The following is a 23821-nucleotide window of genomic DNA, read 5'->3' as shown; positions in this document are numbered from 1 at the left end:
CCACACTATTTTGTCACTGAACACAAAAAGCTTTCAAACAGACAAGGTCCGTATCCCACTCTTCCTCATCCTGAGGTGCTCACAGGCTGCTCTGTTAAGATTGGGTACTTGCAAACCACATGACCTCATGAATGCTATCTTATCATATCACAGGTTCCTCAGACTGACCACAACAAGTTAAATCAGACAGGCTGCAAAGCAGCACTAAGTCTTAGACATGTACTATTGGTATGACATTTTCAGCTGTCCAGCCTGTGGGGAGTGAAAATCTGATTATCTCACGTACAACTGCAGTTGTGAGATATGGCCCATGAAAAGCACATGATTTACTGCACTAAAGACTTCCAACCACAATTTGATACTTTTCGTTTTTGTAAATCTGAGAGAGCTATCAATTTCCCTTTAATTGACAGTAAGTTAGCGGATCATGTTTTCACATGTGCCTATTTTGAAAAACTGTCAGTGTTATGTTACTGCTTCTTTTAAAAATACCCTTTAAAAGTTGAATTACTCAATTGAAAAGAAACTATTTTCTAAGTGATTGACTGTGTATCAAAGTCCTGGCTTATCTGAAGAGCCTGGACTTCAATATTTAAGAATATAAAGCACTGACAAAACAAGTGTGACTGACAGCCTAGGTAGCCTAGTGGATAATGCAAAAGTAAGTTAGACAGAAAAGATTCAATTTGGCTCTGAACACATCTTTTGGATCAGCACCTCAGAAGGACATAATTCAAACTATTTCAAAATATAATCAAGGAAGTAGATTGTATTTTATGGGTTTTCTCTCATTTGACTAAGAAAGCTTTACCCTCAGCCACCAAATCAATCTCTATGAATGCTATTTTCAGTACCACACACTAAAAACAAACTGAGCAGGGGAAGTCTCTCTCTTTGGTTTCAGACGTGCCTCTCTCTACTGGTTTCCCTCCTACTTTTATATCTGTTCCTCAGTATCTTAGCAAGGTAAAATAAAGTGTTAAAAAAGCAAAGATGTCGCTTTGAGGACTAAGATGTGCCTGACCCAAGCCATGGTATTTTCAATCGCCTCATATGCATGCGAAAGCTGGACAAGGAATAAGGAAGATCTAAGAAGAACTGATGCCTTTGAATTGTGCTGCTGGTGAAGAACGCTGAATACACCATGGACTGTCAAAATGTTCCTTAGAAGCAAGGATGGCGAGACACTGTCTCAAGAACTTTGGACATATTGTCAGGAGGGACCAGTTCCTGGAGAAGGACATCATGCTTGGTAGAGGGCCAGTGAAAGGGAGGAAGATCTTCAAGGAGATAGAATGACCCAGTGACTGCAACAATGGGTTCAAACAGAGCAACAATTGTGAGGATGGCACAGGACTGGGCAGTGTTTCATTCTGTTGTACTGAAAATGTTCAGGACATTAAAAAAAAACACTTTCTGGTGGGTATTTAATTAAACCCATAGCTCAGGTGTATATAAACAGAGTCATCAGAATTAAAAAACTTAAAGGGTATTCACATATAAACATTTTCTAAGCCAACTACAATGAGGCTTTGTTTAGATTTCCATTTATTTATTCAGACACCTAATTGTCTATTTAATGGGCTGAAATAACAAAAGAAGATTGCTGTAATTTATAGGGATTTAACTTCAAAAACTGCCTACTCAACAAAGGAGACAGAATGACAGAAGACCTTCTGGATACTGGAAAACAGCACAATGGCTATGCCTAGAAAGTTGGTTTACCTCCCTGGGTTGTATGTGTTTATAAATGAAAAACCAAATTCATTGCTGTTGGGTCGATTCCAACTCAGAGTGACCCTACAGGACAGAGCAGAGCTGCCCTATAGGGCTTCCAAGGCTGTTATCTTTACAGAAGGCAGACTGCCACATCTTTCTCTTTTGGAGCAGCTGGTGAGTTCCAACCGCTGACCCTTTGGTTAGCAGCCAGGTGCTTAACCACTGCACCACCAGGACTGTTTACAGCATCTTATAATTGTTCTTTTTTCCCACCCTTGTAGTGAAGTAGCTTACATTTCTCTGATTTCTTTAGGAAGGGCACTTTTGTAATTGTTCAATGAGAGACCATTCCTCGTTTCAAGTTTCTTCCTAAATCATTCCTCATTTTTATACATGGTGAAAGAAGCTGAAGAAATCTTTCTCAATAAGTTCATTCTTCAGAAGGATCACCGAAGTTTAAAATATAATTAAAATAAATGATGCCAAAATGCTTCCTCTTCAAAGTCTTCCTTCTGGGGCCTTCTGTGTCACCAATTCTCCGACTTTCTACCTATCTCACTGGTGATGGTTTTGGTCTCCTCTAATGGTTTTTCTTTCTTGACTTTACAGGTTGGGAGTGACTCAGAACTTGCTCCTGGACCCCCTTCTCTTTCTATACAAGTGTCATTTATATGCCAACCAAAAGAAAAAAACCCGAAGCCACTGCTGTCTAGTCAGTTCCAACTCATGGTGACCCCATGTGGTAAAGAGGAAAACTGAGCTCCACAGGGTTTTCTTGGCTATAATCTTTATGGAAGCAGATCACCAGGCCTTTCTTCTGTGATGCTGCTGGGTGGGTTTGAATCCCAAGTCTTTAGGTTAGTATTCAAGCACAAACTGTGTCACTGAGGAACCTTTATTTACATGCCAGTGACAACTAAATCTTTAAGCCCTAACCTTTGCTTGGAACTTCAGACTCACATACCCATTGCCTACCTGGTATCTTTATTTGAATGTTGAACAGGAATCTCAACCTTAGCGTAAACAAAACAGAGCTCTTCCCCAACCTCAGTAAATGACACTAACCATTCACTCAAATGTTCAAGTCAAAAGTCTCTGGAGCCATTGACTTCCTTCTCTCTTGCCCTTCATATAGTCCATCAGCAAGTTCTCTACCTCTAAAACATACTTCCAATACACTCACATTGCTAACACCTTCACTTCTTCCATCCTTCTAAGCCACATTTCCTCTTACCTGGACTACTGTAACTGCCTCCTAACGAACTTCGCTGTTTCTGTTCTTGCTCCCCTACAATCAATTCACCATACAGCAGGCAGGACAAATCAGACCATATCACTCCTTGTTTAAAAGCATCCAAAGGCTTCCCACCATACTAAGAATAAAACCCAAGCTATTTATCCTGACTTACAAAGCACCACACATGATCTGATCCCATCTATCTCTCTAATCTTATCTCACATCACTTGTCCCATCCTCCACTACACTCCAGGCACACTAGTGTTGTTTTTCAGTAAGAGTACTTCATTTTCATTCTGGGCTCTTTATGTCAGTTGTTTCTTCTCCCTGGACTGTTCTTTCCACTGGTTTTCATATATCAGGAAGCTTTTTAACATTCGTATCTCAGCTTATATGTTACCTTGTCAGCAAAACCCTTCAAGAACATCATTTACTCATTCAAACATTTTTTATAGAGTACATACTACATGTCAACATTGTTCTAGATGCTGGGGAAAAGGTACTCAGTCTCATTAGTAATCAGGGTAATGTACATTATAACCATAATGAGAAATCTCTTCACAGTCATAAAAATGGCTAAAATTAGAAAGATAACAGTCCCATGTATTGATGAGGATGTAGAATAGTAAGAACTTTTTTCACTGCTTGAGAGAGTGTAAATTTGCAGAACCACTCTGGAAAACTCGCTGTCAGTCCATAACGGTTGAACGTATGCATGCCTGTGACCCAGCAACACACACAGGAGAGCTCACTGGCAGCCATGTTCATAACAGAATTGGAAACAATCCAAATGCTCATCAACAACAGAATCAACAAAAACAAAACTGTGGTATATTTACTCAAAAGAAGATTATACAACAATAAAAATGAACAACCTACAGCTACATTTTAAAATGACGTGGTTAAATCTCACAAATAATGTTGAACAAAAGCAGCAAAATACAAAAGAATTCATATTGTGCAGACATTTAAAGTTCAAAAACTTAACTGCTGGGTTAGAAGTCAAGATTCCGGTTACTCTCGGGGAGGGAGGGAGTGAGTAGTAGTTGGCGAGAGTATGAATGGGGCTCTGGGGTCTATTTCTTGAACTTGGGTGGTAGTTACATAGGTGTGTGATCACTTTATGATAATTTACTTAGCTGAGAACTTGTGACCTGGCCACTTTTGTGAATATATGTTATACTTCTATACTTCAAATTGTTCCATTTTTATGATTATGAATCAACTCTTTTATAGAATGTAAAGTTATAGCTGACGAAATCATACTAGAAGGTCTCCTTTATGAAGAAGCAATAGAGAAACTGCTATTTGGTCTTGGTACTAGCAACAGTTGTGGCTCTCCCAACCAATTGGTATGTTTTTATCACGTTGTTGTTAGCTGCCTTAAAACTGGCCTCCTACTAGGGCAACCCTGTGCACCACGGAACGAAACACTAGTTGGTCCTGTGGCATCACCATGATCAGCTGTGGGTCAGACCACTGTGATCCGTAGGGTTTTCATTGGCTGATTTTCAGAATTGCACTGTCAGGCCTTTCTTCTTAGTTCATCTTAGTCTGAAAGCTTCACTGAAACACACAAGCCTCCACCGGCAGACTGAGCACGGTAGTGGCTGAGCATGGGGCGCATTGGTCAGGAAATAAAGGAAGGCAAGAGATCTATTCTAAAGGGAAATAAAGGAAGGCAAGAGCGCTACCACTGAACCACCACTGCCCCCATTTTTATCACACAGATACCCTGAAATGTCCAAGTAAACAGGTTTCTGCTTCTTGTTAATGGCTGAAAGCCTTAGAGCCAAGTCTGAGGCCCACTTACGGCAAATACATAGATACTTCTGTGGTTTGCATTTTTGTATACCATGCATAGGTTCCATTCCTACCAAAACCTGTTGCTGTCGAGTTGATTCCGCCTCATAGTGACCCTATAGTTGTGTTATTTTTTCCTCACAAAATTAGTTTGATAGTTTGTGCCATTTATAAGCTTCCTTAATCTTATCTGGAGCAAGGTAGGGTATTAATAAATAAAAATGCTGTAAAGGCTTTTTTTTTTTAATCTTTCTTTAAATGCACATAATTGTTTTGCTTTCATTTCATTCCAGTTTAGGACACTGAAGCTAACTGAAAGTCCTGATCCAGAATTCCAGTTTCTGCCACTTATGAATCATGTGACTTTGAACAAGTTGTTTAGTCTCTCTGATCCTAAAAAATGGATATAACAATACTTTTCACAGGATAGCTGTCAAGATTAAAATAATTATTTGACATGTGCCTATATCTTTTTTTCTTTTTTTATATCTGGTTTAGTGGCTACATGTAGAAAGATTAACGAAAACAGTAAAAATTTACATAGAAAAGCTACTAAGCAAACAGAATTAGAATCGCTTTTGTGAGATTTTAAGGATATAAGATACATCAAAACTATTAGGACACCATAAAATTTATTAAAGCTGTTTATTGGAAAAATATTTACTTTTTAGTATAAGTGAACTATTCTTAGTCTGGAATAAATTTACCTGCTCCTAGAACATCCACCAGAACCACAAACATCACAGCACCATCAAGAACAAGTGAAAAAATATAATCTGTATTTCAAAAACATTTTCAAATCGCTTTTTGAAACATATACTCCTGTATGTTTTTAAGGCGGCTATATAGCATTTTTTTTTTTTTTATATAGCATACGGAACCCCTAGTGGCGCAGTGGTTAAAGGCTACAGCTGCGAACAAAAAGGTCTGCAGTTTGAATCCACCAGGTGCTCCTTGGAAACTGTGTGGGGCAGTTCTACTCTGTCCTGTAGGGTCACTATGAGTCGGAATCGACTTGATGGCACTGGGCTTGTTGTTGTTTTTTTTTTTTGGTTTCTATAACTTATGGTGATTAAGGGCATGGGCTTGGAGTCACATAGCCTGAAGTTAAATCCCACCACTACCACTGACTAGTCTAAGACTTCGAGGAGTTACTTAATCTCCCTGAACTTCAGTTTTGTCAGCGTAAAACATGAACCATAACGATGCTACCTACTTCACAGGACTGTTATGAAGATTAAGGAAATAATGGAAATGTAATAGTACAATGTCTGGCACAGTACAACTATTAAATGAATGGTAGCTACTGGATTATTCTACTGCTGTACTTTTTTGTATTATATTGCTATTTGTTTATTTACACGCCTATCTCCATTGTTAGGATGTAAGCTCCATCAAGGTATGGACTGTCCTTCAATCTTTTTTTATCTTCAGTTCTAAGCCCAGTACCTACTATATATAGTAGATGTGCTGATGACGGATGGTGGGAGGGAAGGAGGTGGAGAGGACAGGGTAAGGAAAGCACCTGCACTGGGGACCAAGGTCCTTTCCTATGCCATGGGGACTGGATGTGGGAAATGGGGGAGAATTCAACCACAGCTCTTGCCATGTTTGGGGCATCAGGGTTTCCACAATGGCTTCTGTGATGGTCTTGGCAGAAGTTAAGAGGCTCAAAATTAAAAAATTTCTGTGGGAAGTAGGTAAAATTAGAAGTGAAATTAGCAAGGTGGTAAGGGTAGAAATGCAGGGTTTGAGAGTCAGAGAAGGCATTAAGATGGATCACTAAAAAAAAAAAAAACACGAAGGGAAGATAAATTCGTATTTGCAATGCCAGCAGAGAGAGATGCGGAGTTCTTGTGGTTGTGTCGATTGCAGATTTCACTTACTGGGATGCAGATTATTGTGTCAGGAAGGAACTACATATCTAAAACAGTGTCATTAATCGCCATTCTTAAGACTCCAGGATGAATAACATGTTTTCTTATCTAAGTCTATGTAATAAGCACACAAAAGAGCAGGCTGCCCTAGATTCAACCCTGGCTCAAACTTTACTACTTGTACAACCCTGGGCAAATAACTTAATCATTTTGAGTCTCAGTTTCCATATTCATGCAACTGAGAACAATACCACCTTCATGTGGGATTGTAATTAGGGTCAGTAATAATAAAGTGTCTGACACAATGCTTGGGCCATAGTGGGTACTCAATAAATAAAACAGTAACTATTATTGTTATTTCAGAGGCCAAAAATATATTTAGCCATTCATTAAAAATAACTCGCTTAATCTTCTTTACTATTCTATACAGCTGACTATGCTAAGTGGTCATAGTTGCTATAACATGTACAACATTGCTGTGTCTTCAGGAAGATGTAGCTGCAAAGTTTGTCTCAATATTTCCTTCAACATTTAGAGAAGTACAAGAATGAGCTGACAAAATATTAACAGTCACATGCACAAATACAATATTAATAGCTCAAAAGTAATTTTTATGTTGAAAGCCAAAATATTCTGGTAAATTCTAGCTCACAGGCAAGTATTAAATTGAACAGATCAGAATGGCTTTGTCTTTTTTCCACTGTGAAGTGGTATATCACAAGAATGAAAACACTAGAACAAAAAACTTGACACCTTTCTTAACCCCCTACAAAGCTGGTCTATTCAGTTTACCCTATTTCCCGTACTTGGTCACATTAATCCTTCAGTGAAATCTGGCCTCCCCTGCCCTCCCAACCCCATGCTCACTCTCACCACTGAACCCTTACTTGTTCTGTCCCCAGCTGTACTATACTCAGCTCACCTCTCTCTGTTTTCTGACTGATGTCTGCTTATGCTCAGGACTCTGGCAAATATCACACTGTTCTAGTCTTTAATGTGCACAATCTACCTCTTTATTTTAACAGCAGAAAACTCTAGCCTGTGGATTAATTTTCTTTTCATGTGTGTACAGGATAAGAGATTGTTTTCACAGGTCATATGTGAAAAATCGACACTAAAGTTAAACTTCATGTGAACTATTTTTTGACAGTCCTCATGAGGAAAACATCCTTACTTGCAGTCAAGGTAGATGGCAGGCAAAATTAATGTTTGCTGGCTGATTTTTAGACAAGTTTTAGACATAAAGTCGACCCATGTATACTTTTCTTAATTCAGCAACATTAAAGTTTCCTTATCACTAGAAGTCAAAATTTTAACAGGGAGATTTATTTTAGACACAATTTCCTTTGGGAATACCTTCTGAACACAGAATAGTTCCTAGGGCTCTGAAAAGAATAAGGATTTCTAGAACATACTTATTTGTAACTTTTTTTTTTCATACATGGCTACTGGATCAAAACAGATTGTAAAAAATGCACACAACTAAAAATTATATAATACCCTGAATCCCCCAAATATTATCATGACTGCAAAACAATATTTATAGAAATGACCAGAACACTTCCAGGACGAATTAAATTAAACCTTAAAGATAAATCATTTTTGTTAATATTTGGTTTGTTCTTCATTCAGACTTTATTCTTAGATTTACCTCCAGGAGGTATTACTCAAATCACTCAGACTTAACTGAAGGGAACTGAAGGATGTAATACCAGGAAAGGGTAATGTCCAAACTTTTCCCTTGAGGTTTAAATTCATTTAGTGGTCAAAATGAGCTTGTTTCTTCTTTTCTTAAACAAATGAAATTTAGGTTACCCTTTCAAATCTTATTACTGTGAATAAAGATTATTTTATAAATAATTCAAACTAAGAAACATGTTTTTCCATTTGTGTTTAGCCAGGTATTTATTATTAAAAAATAATAAAGAACAAGGAAACTGACCTAGAATCACAATAAGAAAAAGTGTCTTTCTATTCAAAACACATTAATTCAAATAATTTAAACTACGCAGTATAGTACTTAGTAAACTATCTGAAAATTTCATGAGTTGAATCTCACAGATTCAAGGTACTGCCAGTTTAAAAAGTGTTCAGATACTAAGAAATCTGTTAACTGATATTAGGCAAGTATCCTTTTTTGCAATCTCAGTAATACCACCATGAGGAGAAAAAGAAGACAAGAGTAAAAGACTTCCCTCTACCCACAACGGTAAATATCACAAATCTATAAGTATAAGAGAAACTTTAGTTTAATTAATTTTGACACCTAGGCAACTATCAAGGGTTTTCAGACCACAATAGAACAATTGAATGCCATGCAAATATTAATACTTGATCATTTTAGGTCATGATTGAGAGGTTTAAGAAAAATAGATCTTCAATACTGACATAGAAAAAAAAACCTTATTAAAGAAGACAATCTTTTAGAATATTCTTATTAATTATAATCAAGGATTCGTAGAAAATATTTAGCATAAAAGAGTCTTATAACCAGTAACAAAGTGTTGTTACAATACAGAGGAAGGAAGAAAGAAATATGTGAAGATCAAAATTTATCACTTACCTCATGATTCAGCTCTGCTATCTGATCTTTCAGTTCCCTAATATACTGGTTAGAATCAGACTTGTTAAGCTGTCCTTGAAGCTTTCCTTCTTCTTTCTGTTTTGTGACAATATGACAAAGTAAAAACAAGAGATAATTTTCACAACATGTACTCAAATACTTCAAGATATAGGACAGTGCAAGTGCAGATCCTTTAACTGGCTGAATTCTGAACAAATCCCATTCCCAAACTATCTCTGAAAAATAATTTATAGTAGACTATGCTGAATATTTATAAATAACACTTAATGAGAGTTGTTTACAATAAGTGCAATTTATAAAACATATCTTAAATTATCCTAAAATTTCAAAGCTATTCATCTAACGAGGTCAATTAGTTATTCTGAGGGCAGATGATTCTCTATCCATACCCTAAGAGCGTCAATGCTGAGTCAAGAGCTGCCCAGAGCTGCATTGGGAGGTCTGCTTTTGCTTGGGAAACAGAGAAGGGAGGAAAAAAAAAGTTCTCCAAATCACTTTTTTAAAAGGGAGAACAGCTCTGTGTCTCCTCTGATAACTGATTAAAAGGTGCTCCTAATCCTAAGAACCAGATTCAGAACAGCTTTGTGGGACTATTCCCAGGGATACAGACTGGGAAGCAAAGGGGGTTAACTTATACTACGTGCAAACAAATGTGAACTTTTTAGGTAAAGAACCTACCAAACAGTAAAAACAAAGTTGTGATTGATATTTCCAGATTACTTACAATTAGGCAATCCACAGACATCTACAGAAACTACTGAACAACTCTTGATACCAGAGGAGTAGGGGCTTACTTTCAACAGTCACCAACCACCGAGTTCCCTTTCACGGGGACAACCACTGTTAATAATTTTTTAGTGTAGTCTTCCCATGACATTTCGTACAGATATAACCAAACACGTGTACACACACACATATTTTCACCCATACCATAAATAAGGTGCACAGTTTTGTACTTTGCTATTATCTCTCAATAATACAACTTGAAGATCATTCTATATGAGTAGGTAGAGAGCAGAAAGATACACATTCTGATTTGAAAGAGCTTTGAAGTTCTGTCAAAGTTATTTCAGTGCTGAGTTTTACAGGCTCCTTTTACAGTAGGTTTTAAAATGTTTTAGGTCCTATACAATCACCTTGAGAATAATGGGATGCTGTGCAGAGCATTTTCCAATGTGGAGGTCCGTATGCTATCTTATTACCCACAGTAAGAAGGGACCTTGGATACCATTTGGTCAGGTCCTCTGACTGCAGCTGAGCCTGCCCTCCACTTCCGTCTTACATACTGTCCTCTGACACCCTTGGCAGGAAGAACTACAACAGCTCCAGCAGCAGAATGGGTAGCTTCACAGCAGAGTCAAAGCACCATTCCAACAAGACTGCTCTTCTGCATTAAACCATCTCTGCTTTTGTACATACCTCAACTGCATCCCTAACTAGCCTTTAGCCTGTTCTTCAAATCCTTTCATCAAGTTATCCCTATAAGCCCCCCTCCCTTTTTTTTTGGCAACTAGTCTTAAAAACATTTTACTGGAATATGGATTAGGAGAAGCTGTTTTCAGGACTGATGGAATTTCGGCATTTATATAGATATAAAAATGCAACTATAGCTTTAAAAACTTTTCTTACGTATTTAAGCACAGAAATATCATGTATAATCACCTAGGCAAAGTACTGTCTAATTTAACAATTACTACTTCCAAACAGAGCACTGATGGAACAGTGATTAAAATGCTTGGCTGCTAACTGAAAGGTCATCGGTTCCAAACCGCCAGCGGCTCCGCCGGACAAACACGTGGCAGTCTGCTTCCATAAAGACTTACATCCTTGAAAACCCCATGGGGCAGATTTACTCTGTCCCATAGGGTCGCTGTGAGTAGGAGGAATTGACTCGATGGCATTGGGTTTGGGTTTTTTTTTTTTTTTGGTTATATTCTAAATGTGCTAGCGTTCTTAAATGTATTCAAAAGACACATTATGACTTTTAGCCAAAATCCCATGTTTAAGGAAAAAATATATTCTTTATTTTTTAAATTTAGCTTTAAGAAGGGCAGAACCAAAGAACAGTAGATATTAATTCAGAGTCCTAGTCAAACCATCTTGAAAATCTTTCCTATCTGATTTTTCATTTACATGAATAAAATCCCTTTACTATTTAAACCAGGTTGAATTGGAGTTTCTGTTACTTGTAACCAAAATAATAATAGCTACCATTAGCCATTAGAAGAATTGATGTCTTTGAATTATGGTATTGGTGAAGAATACTGAAAACACCATGGACTGCCAAAAGAACGAACAAAGACTTGCTTGCTCTCGTACTTCTTGGAAGAAGTACAGCCAGAGTACTCCTTGGAAGCAAGGATGGAGAGACTTGATCTCACGTACTTCAGAAGCATTATCAGGAGGGACCAGTCCCTGGAGAAGGGCATCATGTTTGGTAGGGTAGAGGGTCAGCAAAAAAGAAGAGACCTTCAACAAGATGAACTGACATAGTGGCTGCAACAATGGGCTCAAACACAGCAACGACTGTGAAGATGGTGCGGGACCAGGCAGTGTTTTGTTTTGTTGTGCATGGTGTTGCTATGAGTCAGAACCAACTCCAAGACACCTAACAACAACAACCATTTATTGAACACTGATCAGCCCTTCTCAATTGAAGCTGCCCAAAGGAATTAAGCCTAATGCCTAAAGCATCCATTGTATGTAATGATTTAGCTCACTTCCAATGCATCTAGAATGGTACTATATACTACCTTTGGAAGAACTGAGAAAACAAGTCACTCAAATCATTTTCTCTAGGGCTTAATTCTCTTGTGGGGCCCTGCTGGAGAGAGAATGGCACTTACAATGTTCTAAGTCCTTTAAATGTAATTATCACAACATTTTGTGATAGATAGTATTATTATTCTTACTTCATAGATCCACCACCCGTCAGTCAGTTTGTTATACTGTGGTAGCTTGTGTGTTGCTATGATGCTGGAAGCTATGCCACTGGTATTTCAAATATCACCAGGGTTACTGATGATAGAAAGGTTTCAGCAGAGCTCCCAGACTAAGAAACACTAGGAAGAAAAGCCTGGTGATGTGCTTCCAAATATTGGCCAAAGAAAACCTTATGTATCACAACAGAATATTATTTGATATAGTGCTGGGAGATGAGTCCCTTAGGCTGGAAGGCACTACACAATAGCCACGCAACAGGCTCAAACCTACCTATGAGCATGAAGATGGTGCAGGACCTGGAAATGTTTTCATTCTGTTTATACAAAAAGCTGCCGTGAGTCAGAGCCTACTTGATGACAACTAACAACAACAACTTCATGGATGAGGAAATTTGAATGAAGGAGTCAGTGAATTGGTTGCCTAATAGTCACAGAGATAGCTGATATATTTTTTACCCTAAATTATAGCATTCTGAACATGAGAAATAAGAGTATACGGAGATTCATGCAAAGGATCAGGAGTAGCTTTCTTACATTTGTTGCCAAAGTCTTATGTTTTTACTTCAATATTTATTTCAGCTCCTGCTGACTTAAATGGGAATTGCAATATGAAAATTAAATGAAATTAAAGATGTCTAAGCTAATGACCCATAGCTGTCCAATATTACGTACATGTATTTAGTCTGGATCTTATTTTTAACCACCCCATTTTTTAAATAAAATATTTCAAAGGCACAGAACAAGAACAAAAGAGTTACAGAATAAAGATTAATGAGTCCACTACCCAAATTTGGTCTATTTCATTATCATTCTCCTCTTAAGAGTAACTTAGCTCTAGGCTTGCTATCTTAGTCCTATATATCCTCAGAGTAGGAAAGGATGGTGTCAAGCAGGAGTGAATGAGTGAGTGAAGCAGGAAGGAAGGGAAGGAAGCACATAGGAGGGAGAATAAGTATATAGAAGGACAATACTCACTGATGTAAAAGAAACCATTATTCTTCTAGACTGTACTCTCCAAATCCATATGTGACATGAAAAATGGCAGCAGAAATATGAGTAAGCCAATAAATATACTTCCAAAGGAGACTAATTTGATTAGAATCACTCATTTGTATATATATTTCAGCTGTACTGTTTGGTGGCTTTGTTTTGTATTATTTTGGTATCACAGCACATTCTCTTCCTTGAAATGACTGATTAAATGGCAAATGAAATACAGTACTAGGAAGAAATTGTTTTGGATGAGATGGAGAGGCTAGATGTTTGTGGGTTGGAATGAGGTTTGGAGAAAGATATCTTTGAGTTTGGTACCCAATGAAGGCAAAGTTCTTGGAATTTCTGACACCCCCTAGCAATAATGTCATGAGGGATAACAAAAAATTTTCAATGCAAATAAGATAACAAAGTCCAAAGTAAGCTCTAATGTTATAAGATAGAAGTTCAAGAAAGAAGAAAGACTTTAGGTTTGAAGGCGAGTTGGAAAAGACTCAATGGGAACTAAACAACAAGAATGAGCAGTAACAACAATTAATGCCAACTCTTTCCTATAGGGAAACTTGCAATGATAAAAAAAGAGTTGGCAGAATAGGTATCATTATTTATGTTTTCCAAAAAAGCTACCAAGTGACTCCAAAGATGAATCCTTCAAAGGTGGGTCTCACCAGGGTTTAGCTAAAAATTTTGTTACAGCATATGGATTTCTTTGGAGGAAAGGGACTATTTCATGAAAAACAGGGCAGCTAAGAAATTTTACAATAAAAAAGAAGGAACATTTTTAACTTCTAAAAAATAAACAAAAAATCCTGAAAGATACTTGGAAATATCTTTCCAAAGAAATCCTCTTAGATTTTATCACTAAAATAAAGATGCTCCTTGAATTTCTGATTTATTGTAGAAATAAGGTAGAATTTCAAAAACTTTTTATACATTGGATTAAACCCAACTGTTTACAGCTGTCCTTTATAGATTTCAAAAAAACGTTATAAAGCTTAATGTTGGATTAATCTACTCAATACTTACATAAAAAAAAGTCACACTATGATGCTCACTAAGCCACTGTTTCTCGTCTGTGTACACACACCCAGAAAAGTAAAAACTCATAAGGTACACTAGGTAAGCTGAGGAATAAGAAATATTTACTAAGCAGCCCCAGGATGTAGAGGTGACCCCCAAGACTTTGACAATTACTATCTCAGTACACTTGTCACACATCAGTGGCACACCAATGTGACAGACACACCAGTTGGGAAGCTTTGCATTGGGTATTGCCATTTAACAGTGTGCCTTGAAAGAATATAGCCAATATTCCAAAAGTAGGAATAAAAAGTGATATTTATCTTAAATGCTATCAAATAAAATGTATATAATACCTTTTATCTGAAAATCTGTGACTTTTATGTTCTAAGAGTAGGCTCTTATTTAAATATCTGAATTTAAAGGTTTTTAGAATCCTCATTAAAAATGTAAGCACTGAATAACAATATTTACAGTACAGAAAAATACAATTAACTACAGTATTTTAAGAAGTGATATCAATTTAATTTTACTTCTGAGAGTCAATTATCTAACGTTTACATTTTTTTAATAAGTATTTTTATAACTTTCTATTTTCAAGCAGTGTCCGCATGGTTGTTTCTGATAAGCAGGTGGGAAAATGTCAGCTACACTAATAAATTTACCAGGAACCTGCATTTTCTTGAGGTTTTCTTTTGGTCTAGCTGATAACGACGACTGATTGCCAGTTCACTGGTTTCCTAAGCAAAACTAATTAGGTAAGTAACAAATGTAAAGAAAAAGAAGTCCAATATATCAACAATTCTGGTATTCTGTAATTTCACTGAACAGACGTTAAACAGATACCTTTTGTCACATAATATGTGAAAGTTTATATTAAGAGCATAAAGTAACATTTGTTAAGAAGTTTAAGTGTATGATTCACTCAGAGATAGCTTTGAATAATTATTTTATCAAGTATTATTATCATGTCTCTAACAATCTGATTCATACTAAGGTCTTAAACTTTGTATATAAGCCCTTTAATCAAAAGGTCATCAGTAACCCAGTTAATGGTATGCATGGTGAAGTGTTTAGGGGTAAAGTGTAACAGTGACAGTAATTTATTTTGAAATGTATAAAAAAATAAGATGGCTAAAATGATTAATACATGAATATCCGAATAGACAATAAAATAAATATATAAAAGTATTAATTGTGGAATGGAGGTGGTAGGTTTATGGGTGTTCATCATATGATTCTTTCAACTTATGTTTAAAAAATTTCATAGTAAAATAGTAGGAGGAAAAAGACATCAATAAAAAACAATTCCTCTCTTCCCCCACAATCTGCTAAAAAAGCAAGCTGTGGTTCACACTGTTGGTACTACATTTAGCTAAGTGAAAAGATACACATTTCCCAAAGATTAATTAATGGTTCTTCCTTTAAAATCTACCTTTTGCTCTAGAAATAGTTACTACCTTATTCACATTTTATTGGAAGTTTAATAAACTGAAGAGCAGTATGACTAAATCATAAAAATTATATTACGACTTCATTAATATAGAATATAATTTTGAGACAGTCTGAGCTACTGTTCACCTCTATAATATTTTATAGTACAGTTTGTGGTTGTTACCACAATATCCATTCAATCACCTTTCTCTCCTCCACCATGTAGTGGCCATACAATTGGAAATATCCCCATTCCTAACCTCATAGATTTTTTGTTTTTTTTTAACCTCATAGATAGGTCTTGATTGGCAGGGTCGAAGCCTACTAAAGAAGGATCAGTAGTTGGAAAATGCACGTTTGGTGACAGAAAAAATGCCAGAGATTGCATGATAGAATTTTGCAAGATGAATGACCTATTCACTGGACCTTTTTTCAACAATATACATGGTGAGTATATCATATTTTTATGCAATTAATAATGCCTTTTATGTTTGTTTGTCAGCCTTGCCCTCCCACTGTGAAGTATTTTTGTAAGCGCTGCTAAGGCCATTTTTTGGGAGGGCGCAGTTGGCAAACATAGAAGGCACTCATTATTTGCATAGAAACGCAGTGCACGTGGACCTCACCAGATGCAATACACAGGAATTAAATCAACTACATCTGTGGAAAGAGACAATGAAAAAGCTCAATATCATCGGTCAGAACAAGTCTAGGGGCTGTCTCTGGAACAGACCATTAACTGATCATAGGCAAGTTCAAGTTGAAGCTGAAGAATATTAAAACAAGTCCATGAGAATCAAAATACAACTTTGAGTATATCCCACCTGAATTTAGAGACCATCTCAAGAAGAGACTTGACACATTGAACATTAATGACTGAAGATCAGACAAGTCGTGGAATGACAGTGAGAACACTATATGTGAAGAAGGCAAACGGTCATTAAAAAAACAGGAAAAGAAGAAAAGACCAAAATGGACGTCAGAAGTGACTCTGAAACTTGCTCTTGAATGCAGAGTAGCTAAAGCAAAAGGAAGAAATAATCACATAAAAGAGCTGAACGGAAGATTTCAAAGGGCGGCCTGAGAAGACAAAGTATTACAATGAAATGTGCACAAACTTGGAGTTAGAAAACCAAAAGGGAAGAACACGGTCAGCATTTCTCAAGTTGAAAGAACTGAGGAAAAAATTCAAGCCTCGAGTTGTGATACTGAAGGATTCTATGGGCAAAACACTGAAGGATTCTATGGGCAAAACACTGAAGGATGCAGGAAGCATCAAAAGAAGATGAAAGGAATACACAGAATATAAAGAATTGGTTGACATTCAACCATTTCTGGAGGTAGTATATAATCAAGCAGCCATGGTATTGAAGGAAGAAGTCCGAGCTGTATTAAAGGAATTGGTGAAAAACAAGGCTCCAGGAATTGATGGAATGCCAATTGAGATGTTTCAACAAATGGATGCAATGCTGGAAACTCTCTCTTGTCTATGTCAAGAAGTTTGGAAGACAGCTACCTAGCCAACCAAACGGAAGAGATTCATATTTGTGCCCATTCTAAATAAAGGTGATCCAACAGAATGTGGAAATTACTGAGTATCATTAATACAGCAATGGTTTTTTTTTTTAAATCATTAATATCACACCCAAGTAAAATTTTGCTGAAGATAATTCAAAAACAGTTGCAGCAGTACATCGACAGGAACTGCTAGAAATTCAAGCCATATTCAGAAAAGGAAATGGAACAAAGAATATCATTGCTGATGTCAGATCGATCTTGGCTGAAAGCAGAGGATATCAGAAAGATGTTTACCTATGTTTTATTGACTATGCAAAGGGATTTGCCTGTGTGGATCATAACAAATTTTGGATAACATTTAGAAGAACAGGAATTCCAGAACACTTAATTGTGCTCACGTGGAACCTATACATAGGTCAGGAGGCAGCTGTTTGAACAGAACAAGGGAGTACTTTGTGATTTAAAATCAGGAAAGGTATGTGTCAAGGTTATATCCTTTCACTATACTTTTTCAATCTATTTGCTGAGCAAATAATCTGAGAAGCTGGACTATGTGAAGAAGAACGCGGCATCAGGATTGATGGAAGACTCATTAACCTGCATTATGCAGATAACATAACCTTGCTTGCTGAATGTGAAGAGGACTTGAAACACTTACTGATGAACATCAAAGACTGCAGTCCTCAGTATGGATTACACCTCAACATAAAGAAAACAAAAATCCTCACAACTGGACCACAACTAACATCATGATAAATGGAGAAACGACTGAAGTTGTCAAGGATTTCATTTTACTGAGATCCATAATCAACTCCTACGGGAAGCAGCAGTCAAGAAATCAAGTGAGGCTGTCATGGATTGAACTGTGTCCCCCCCACAAAAATATATGTCAACTTGGTTAGCCCATGATTCCCAGTATTGTGTGGGTGTCCTCCATTTTGTGATTGGAATAATTTTCCTTTATGTTGTAAAGTCTAATCTCTGCCTGTGGTTAATGAGGCAAGACTGGCTTATGCTGAAGAGGATCAGGGTAGGATGTAATACCCTCACTCATGTCACATCCCTGATCCAACGTAAAGGGAGTTTCCCTGAGGTGTGGCCTGCACCACCTTTTGTCTTATAAGAGATAAAAGGAAAGGGAAGCAAGCAGAGAAGTGGGGACCTAGCACCACCAAGAAAGCAGAGTTAGGAGCAGATTGACAACAACGACCTTCCTCCAGAGCAGACAGAGACAGAGAAAGCCTTCCCCTGGAGCTGATGCACTGAATTTGGACTAGTAGCCCGCTAGACTGTGAGAGAATAAATTTCTCTTTGTTGAAGACATCCACTTGTGGTATTTCTGCTATAGCGAACTAAGACAGAGGCATTGCACTGGGTGAATCTGCTGCAAAAGATCTCTTGAACGTGTTAAAAAGCACACGTCACTTTGAGGACTGAGGTGCACCTGACTTAAGACATGGTATTTTCAATGGCTTCATATGCATGCAAAAGACGACCAAAGAAGAACTGATGCCTTTGAACTATGATGTTGGTGAAGAATATTGAATACTCTACTGACAGCCAAAAGAATGAACAAATCTGTCTTCAAGAAGCACAGCCAGAATGCTCCTTAAAATCAAGGATGGCGAGACTTCTCTTACATACTTTGGACATGCTATTAGGAGGGACCAGTCCCTGGAGAAGGACATCATGCTTGGCAAAGCAGAGAGTCACTGAAAAGAGGAAGACCCTCAACGAGATCGACTGACACAGTGGCTGAAACAACAGGCTGGAATGGAACATAGGAACGACTGTGAGGATGGTGCAGGACTGGGTACTGTTTTTTCTGTTGTACATAGGGTCGCTATGAGTTGGAACTTACTCAACAGGCACCTAACAACAACAAGCCAAACAGGATAATCCCATCTATTTTGTGCAAAAATTGGTTGAATTGTTATTCAAATAGTGTGACTCTCAGAACTTCTGCTGGAAATCATGGGGTACAGATTCTCATTAACCATTTTAGCGCCATGAGGAAAACCTCCTGACAACAAAAATGATGAGGAGAAAGGCAGAGCTTTCTGGATCAAAGTTATGATACCAAGTTGGAACCCAAACCTAACTCTTCCTGAAACATATCTTAATTCTAGTCCTTTTTGGTTACATAAATTGATAAACCCCTTTTATTATAAACTTAAGCCAGTTTGAGCTGGGTTTTGTATTATCTGCAATAAAAACACCCTACCTGGTATTTAAAAAAATACGGCTAAACAAATAAATACAACAATATAAACAACATAACCCAGGGAGCATTTAAAACAGTTACTCTCAAACATCACTTAGGGACTTTTGTAAACATATAAATTACGGGATCCCACTCCTGACCTACTGAATTCTAAATCTCTGAGAACGAGGCTTGAAAATCAGTATATTTTGAAAGCTACACAATTGATTATGACACAGTTAGTGTGATACCTACATTTGAAATGCAGTGGTTTTAACCACCTTTGAAAACTATTTTTAATACAAATTCAAAATTCTACTTATATGTCAATTACAAAGTACTTTTTACCATCCTTCCTAAGGATCTCAAATAATATTTTGCAAGTCTTAGTATAATCTTACATATAACAAAGATAAATATTTCATTCAACTACTTCCACAAGGGTAACTGTGGTAAATGACCAAGACTCATAAACTTATTTACCAATAGACTCCACATTTTCAGAGTGAACATATTTAAAAATAAAAAGAGAGGAAAACTGTCAAGGGTCCTTAAATTAATTTCTTTCAATTCTGCTATCAGTTTCACTTCACATTATTTCCAAGTTAGTTTCAGCTGGTCAGTTCCCTGTCTACAGAGATGGGTTCAGTTTTGAACTCAAATCCCTTTCTTGGTTAACCCAGCTCTCAAAAAGAAAATATTACTTAAAGTTTAGTAATGAATGATGAGGAACTAAATAAAATGTTTAGGATCTGAGAAAATTCCACACCTATGACCCCTATGACTGAAGACTAAGGTAACTGTTCTAAAGAATAGACAAAAAAAACAAAGATTTGGGGGCCAGCAAAAATAATTGTTTAAACATTTAAAAGCATCAATATCTATGAGGAAATATGGCAGTAACTAAGGGAAATACTCAATCATCCTCTACTCTAATTTTGGGATAACAGGCTGATAAAGAGAAAAAGCTATGTTCTCTACTATAACACATGAATGTGTGTAGAGGTATACTTTACTAACAGTAGTTGATTCTGGTGTTCAACTACCTGGACGGTTTATTAATGACCTTAGCCAGACACATTCACCTGTTTTATCTCCATCACCATGGGGAGCTACAATCAGAAGGATGAAGTAGAGATGGAATGTGCCCAGGATGCATTGTATATTCTGTTACAGTTCACTGAAAAATCAATAAATACCGTGGTCCACAGGAAAAAAAAAGTGACTACGTATTTGTATAGCGTGTGTATATGGTCACAGTAGAAAGTGGACATTTTGGCCAGCTATCTTCAGCTACATCTACTACACTTGGCCGAACCATTTAAAAAGTTAAACAATTAAATGTATTGGTGCACCAAGCTAGAAGATTAAAGGGAATGTGTGAAAAATTTTCTCTACAGTTCTAAGCAGCACATTATAGGGCAGAAAAACCAAGATGATTAAGATGTGAAGTTGCTTTTAACAAGTGTTTGAAGAAAAGTAGGGGCCAGTGCATACTATAAAAAAACACTGTGGAGGTGACACAGAGAGACATGGATGACAAGCTTGTTTAAACCTATGAATTTAACTAGCCTCGCGAAAAACAAAAAGGAATTTTAGCAGGCATGCCTACGAGTACATTCTTGTTTATTTATCTAAGTTTTTAATGCTGATTATAACTTACCCTCTCTTACCACAGGAAGGACACTTCCTTTGACAGGAAGATAGCAGATTCTAAAAGCTTCATTTTAAGCGATGGGTTTGTGATACTCTATATAATCAGACAATGCTTATAAGTTCTTTCTTCTTTTGAAAGAGAATTTAGCCAGTATACATCCAATTAATGTACAAGATGCATAACTGAGGTATTAGAAAGTACACTAGACCAGGCAAATATAAAAACACTATTATTCACATCTTGCAATAATTCCCCATAACTCTTTAATTTTCAAATTTACAGAACAGCTAAAATAAGAGTACACCCATGTACCTTTCACCTATGTTCACGCATTACCATTTTGTCACATTTGCTTTCTTTCTCTCATCTATGTATACCTGTGCATGCACATACATTTTTTTCTGAACCATTTGAACATAAATATGCTGACATTCCATTCCTATGTACTTCAGCCTGCATCCCCTAAGAATATGAAATTGTCACAAATAACCAAATAATAAAAATAAATTTAATACCATTAAAAAAAAATTACAACATGTAAATGAACGGTAACTCCATAATATCACTAAATATATTGTTCCTATTCCCCAAAAGGGCCCAAAGCATTTTATTACTGCCCAGAATCCAATCAGGGTTCATGGCTTACATGTGGTTACTACATCTCTTTAGCTTCTTTTACCCTACGATAGTCCCTCTATCTTTTTTGTTTTGAATGACATTGTTAAATTTTTTTTGTAGAGTCTAAAGTTTATAGATTGTGTATTATCTAAACTGAGATAGAAAAGTTTCCCATGCTAACCAAACCTCAAATACGGTTTTTACTCCTTTATTTTCAAACCAAATAGGAAGCAGAGTAAAACTAATCTAATGTATATTTAAGGGTTGTTTAGGTCAAGTGGGAGCCCTAGTGGCATAGTGATGAAGACCTATGACTGCTAACCAAAAATGTTGGCAGTTTGAATTCACCAGCCATTCCCTGTGGGGCAGTTCTACTGTGTCCTGTAACGTCACTATAAGTCCGAATCTACTTGACGCCAACAGGTTTGGTTTTTGGGTCAAGGGAGTAAGTATAGAAACCATGGACACAGAAACTTAAATATCTGAAGCCAAAGGCTCAGCAAATTTACAGGAGCAGCACTAGAAGACAGCATTTTATATGTAACACTGGTAAATATTTACTATTTATATGTATTTTAAGTTTACAGATTCAGTAAAAGATAAAAATAAATACTGGTAGTTAAGATTTTTTTTTGGCCTCTTATTTGGAGACTAACTCACAGGCTTAATTTTTCAATCCATAAATTAAGGAAAAAAATTTTTTTATTTATGAGGTACAAGCAGCTCTGTCATATTTGGTATCACTTTAAATACACACAAAAGCTTTTCAACCTGTCATTTTGTTATTTGTCTCTTTGCAAAAATATTCTATAGACTAGGTAGAGGATTTCATAAATTCTATGAAAAGCATAGAGTTAGTTACAAGGAAGCCTCTAAGAAAGGGAGAACTTGTTATGACAGAAAAGAATCAAACAGCTGTCATTAAGCTTCATTGTGTTCCCTGAGGCAACGCTCACGCAGCTGGAAAATTCTGTAGCTGAAGAAAACTTGATTCATCTTTTGGATACCTGAAATTGCCATATTTTAATATTCTCATGTTCCATGTCATGGGGGTTACCATCTCTCTGAAAGATGCATTTCCATTTTTATTTTTTGGATTTTTTTTTTTTAAATACCACAGAGTTATACTCCAAGTAGGTGACCTAGTGAGCAGTGCTTGGGAATGTTACAAGCTTTTGTTTCACTTTTTCCCTTATGAGGAAAGATACATGGTGATATATGTGGTTTACTTCCAGCGGGGAAAAAAAAAATTTTTTTTTTTTTAGCTGGATTTTAATGACAGACACTACATGCTAGGCTGAGTTAAGATCCTGACAAGCCCTGTTGGGAGTGCTGTGGATAGGATACCAACACTTTTGAGGAGTCAGTTAAAAAAATTCTGGGTCTCTGCAAACATCATCTCATCTTTTTGTTATTCTACTATCCCCCAACCATTATTTCTTTAGATCCTCTTCTCCCAGCTTGACTATTATGGTCTAGAACTATTATTTCCACACTCTGGATTCTTATGAACAATTTCTTCTTTTAGGAAGCCATTCATCAGACTGATAAACTAGTAATAAATCTTTTTATGCTTGGCCTCTTGACCTGTGTATTACCCTCATATGTGTCTTAAACTAAGCACAGTCTGGTCCCATCAGCACTACACCATCAAAATGGACTCACTGTCCATGGCACCAGCATAGCTAGTCAGGAAAAGCCAGGGGTAGGAGCCAGGTCTCAATCTTACTCTCATGCTCTTTGTATCAGCATATACCCTTGTAATATAAACCATGGTTTTGATTAGAGACAGAAAATAGCAGGATATATGCTCGAATTGCTTTTCTAAAAGCGGTGTTACTTAATTTATGTTATTCATGTATCTTTTCCTGGACCCTCTTTAGTATGACTGCAAGCCAAGGTTGGGGGTACAGTCTTCAGCGGTCGAAAGTTTCTCATGTACCTTCCTTAGCATAAGATGACTAAGTGGCTCCTACAAATTCATATATACACTTATGTATATATATTCTTACATGACTCATTAACTCTCTTCCACCATATTTGAGACGTATTTGCTTTGCCCTCCAAGTTCAAGATTGTTTTCACTTTTCTAGAGCTGAGGGAATAGTGCAGGAAAGGAAGGATCTGGCTAAACACGGGTTTTGCTTACTCTTCTGAAATGTTGTTAAATATCTTGTATTCCTAATTGAGGGATATATCCTCAAACCTAAGGACTA

At 36.8% G+C, this 23821-nt stretch overlaps 1 protein-coding gene across 11 annotated transcripts in view; it reads right to left on the bottom strand.

Moving 5' to 3' along the window:
- Positions 1-23821, bottom strand: part of EVI5 (ecotropic viral integration site 5) — a 267245-nt gene that overhangs the window by 32170 nt on the left and 211254 nt on the right. For all 11 annotated transcript variants that reach the window (XM_023558405.2, XM_010598105.3, XM_064282266.1 and 8 more), the window contains one exon: positions 9200-9295. In XM_023558405.2, the coding sequence (XP_023414173.1) occupies positions 9200-9295 (96 nt within the window). The remainder of the gene's footprint in view (positions 1-9199; positions 9296-23821) is intronic.

This window comes from Loxodonta africana, chromosome 3 (assembly GCF_030014295.1).
Source record: "Loxodonta africana isolate mLoxAfr1 chromosome 3, mLoxAfr1.hap2, whole genome shotgun sequence".
Lineage (NCBI taxonomy): Eukaryota > Metazoa > Chordata > Mammalia > Proboscidea > Elephantidae > Loxodonta > Loxodonta africana.
Note: the sequence above shows the minus strand (reverse complement) of the source record. Positions and strands in the feature narration are given on the sequence as shown.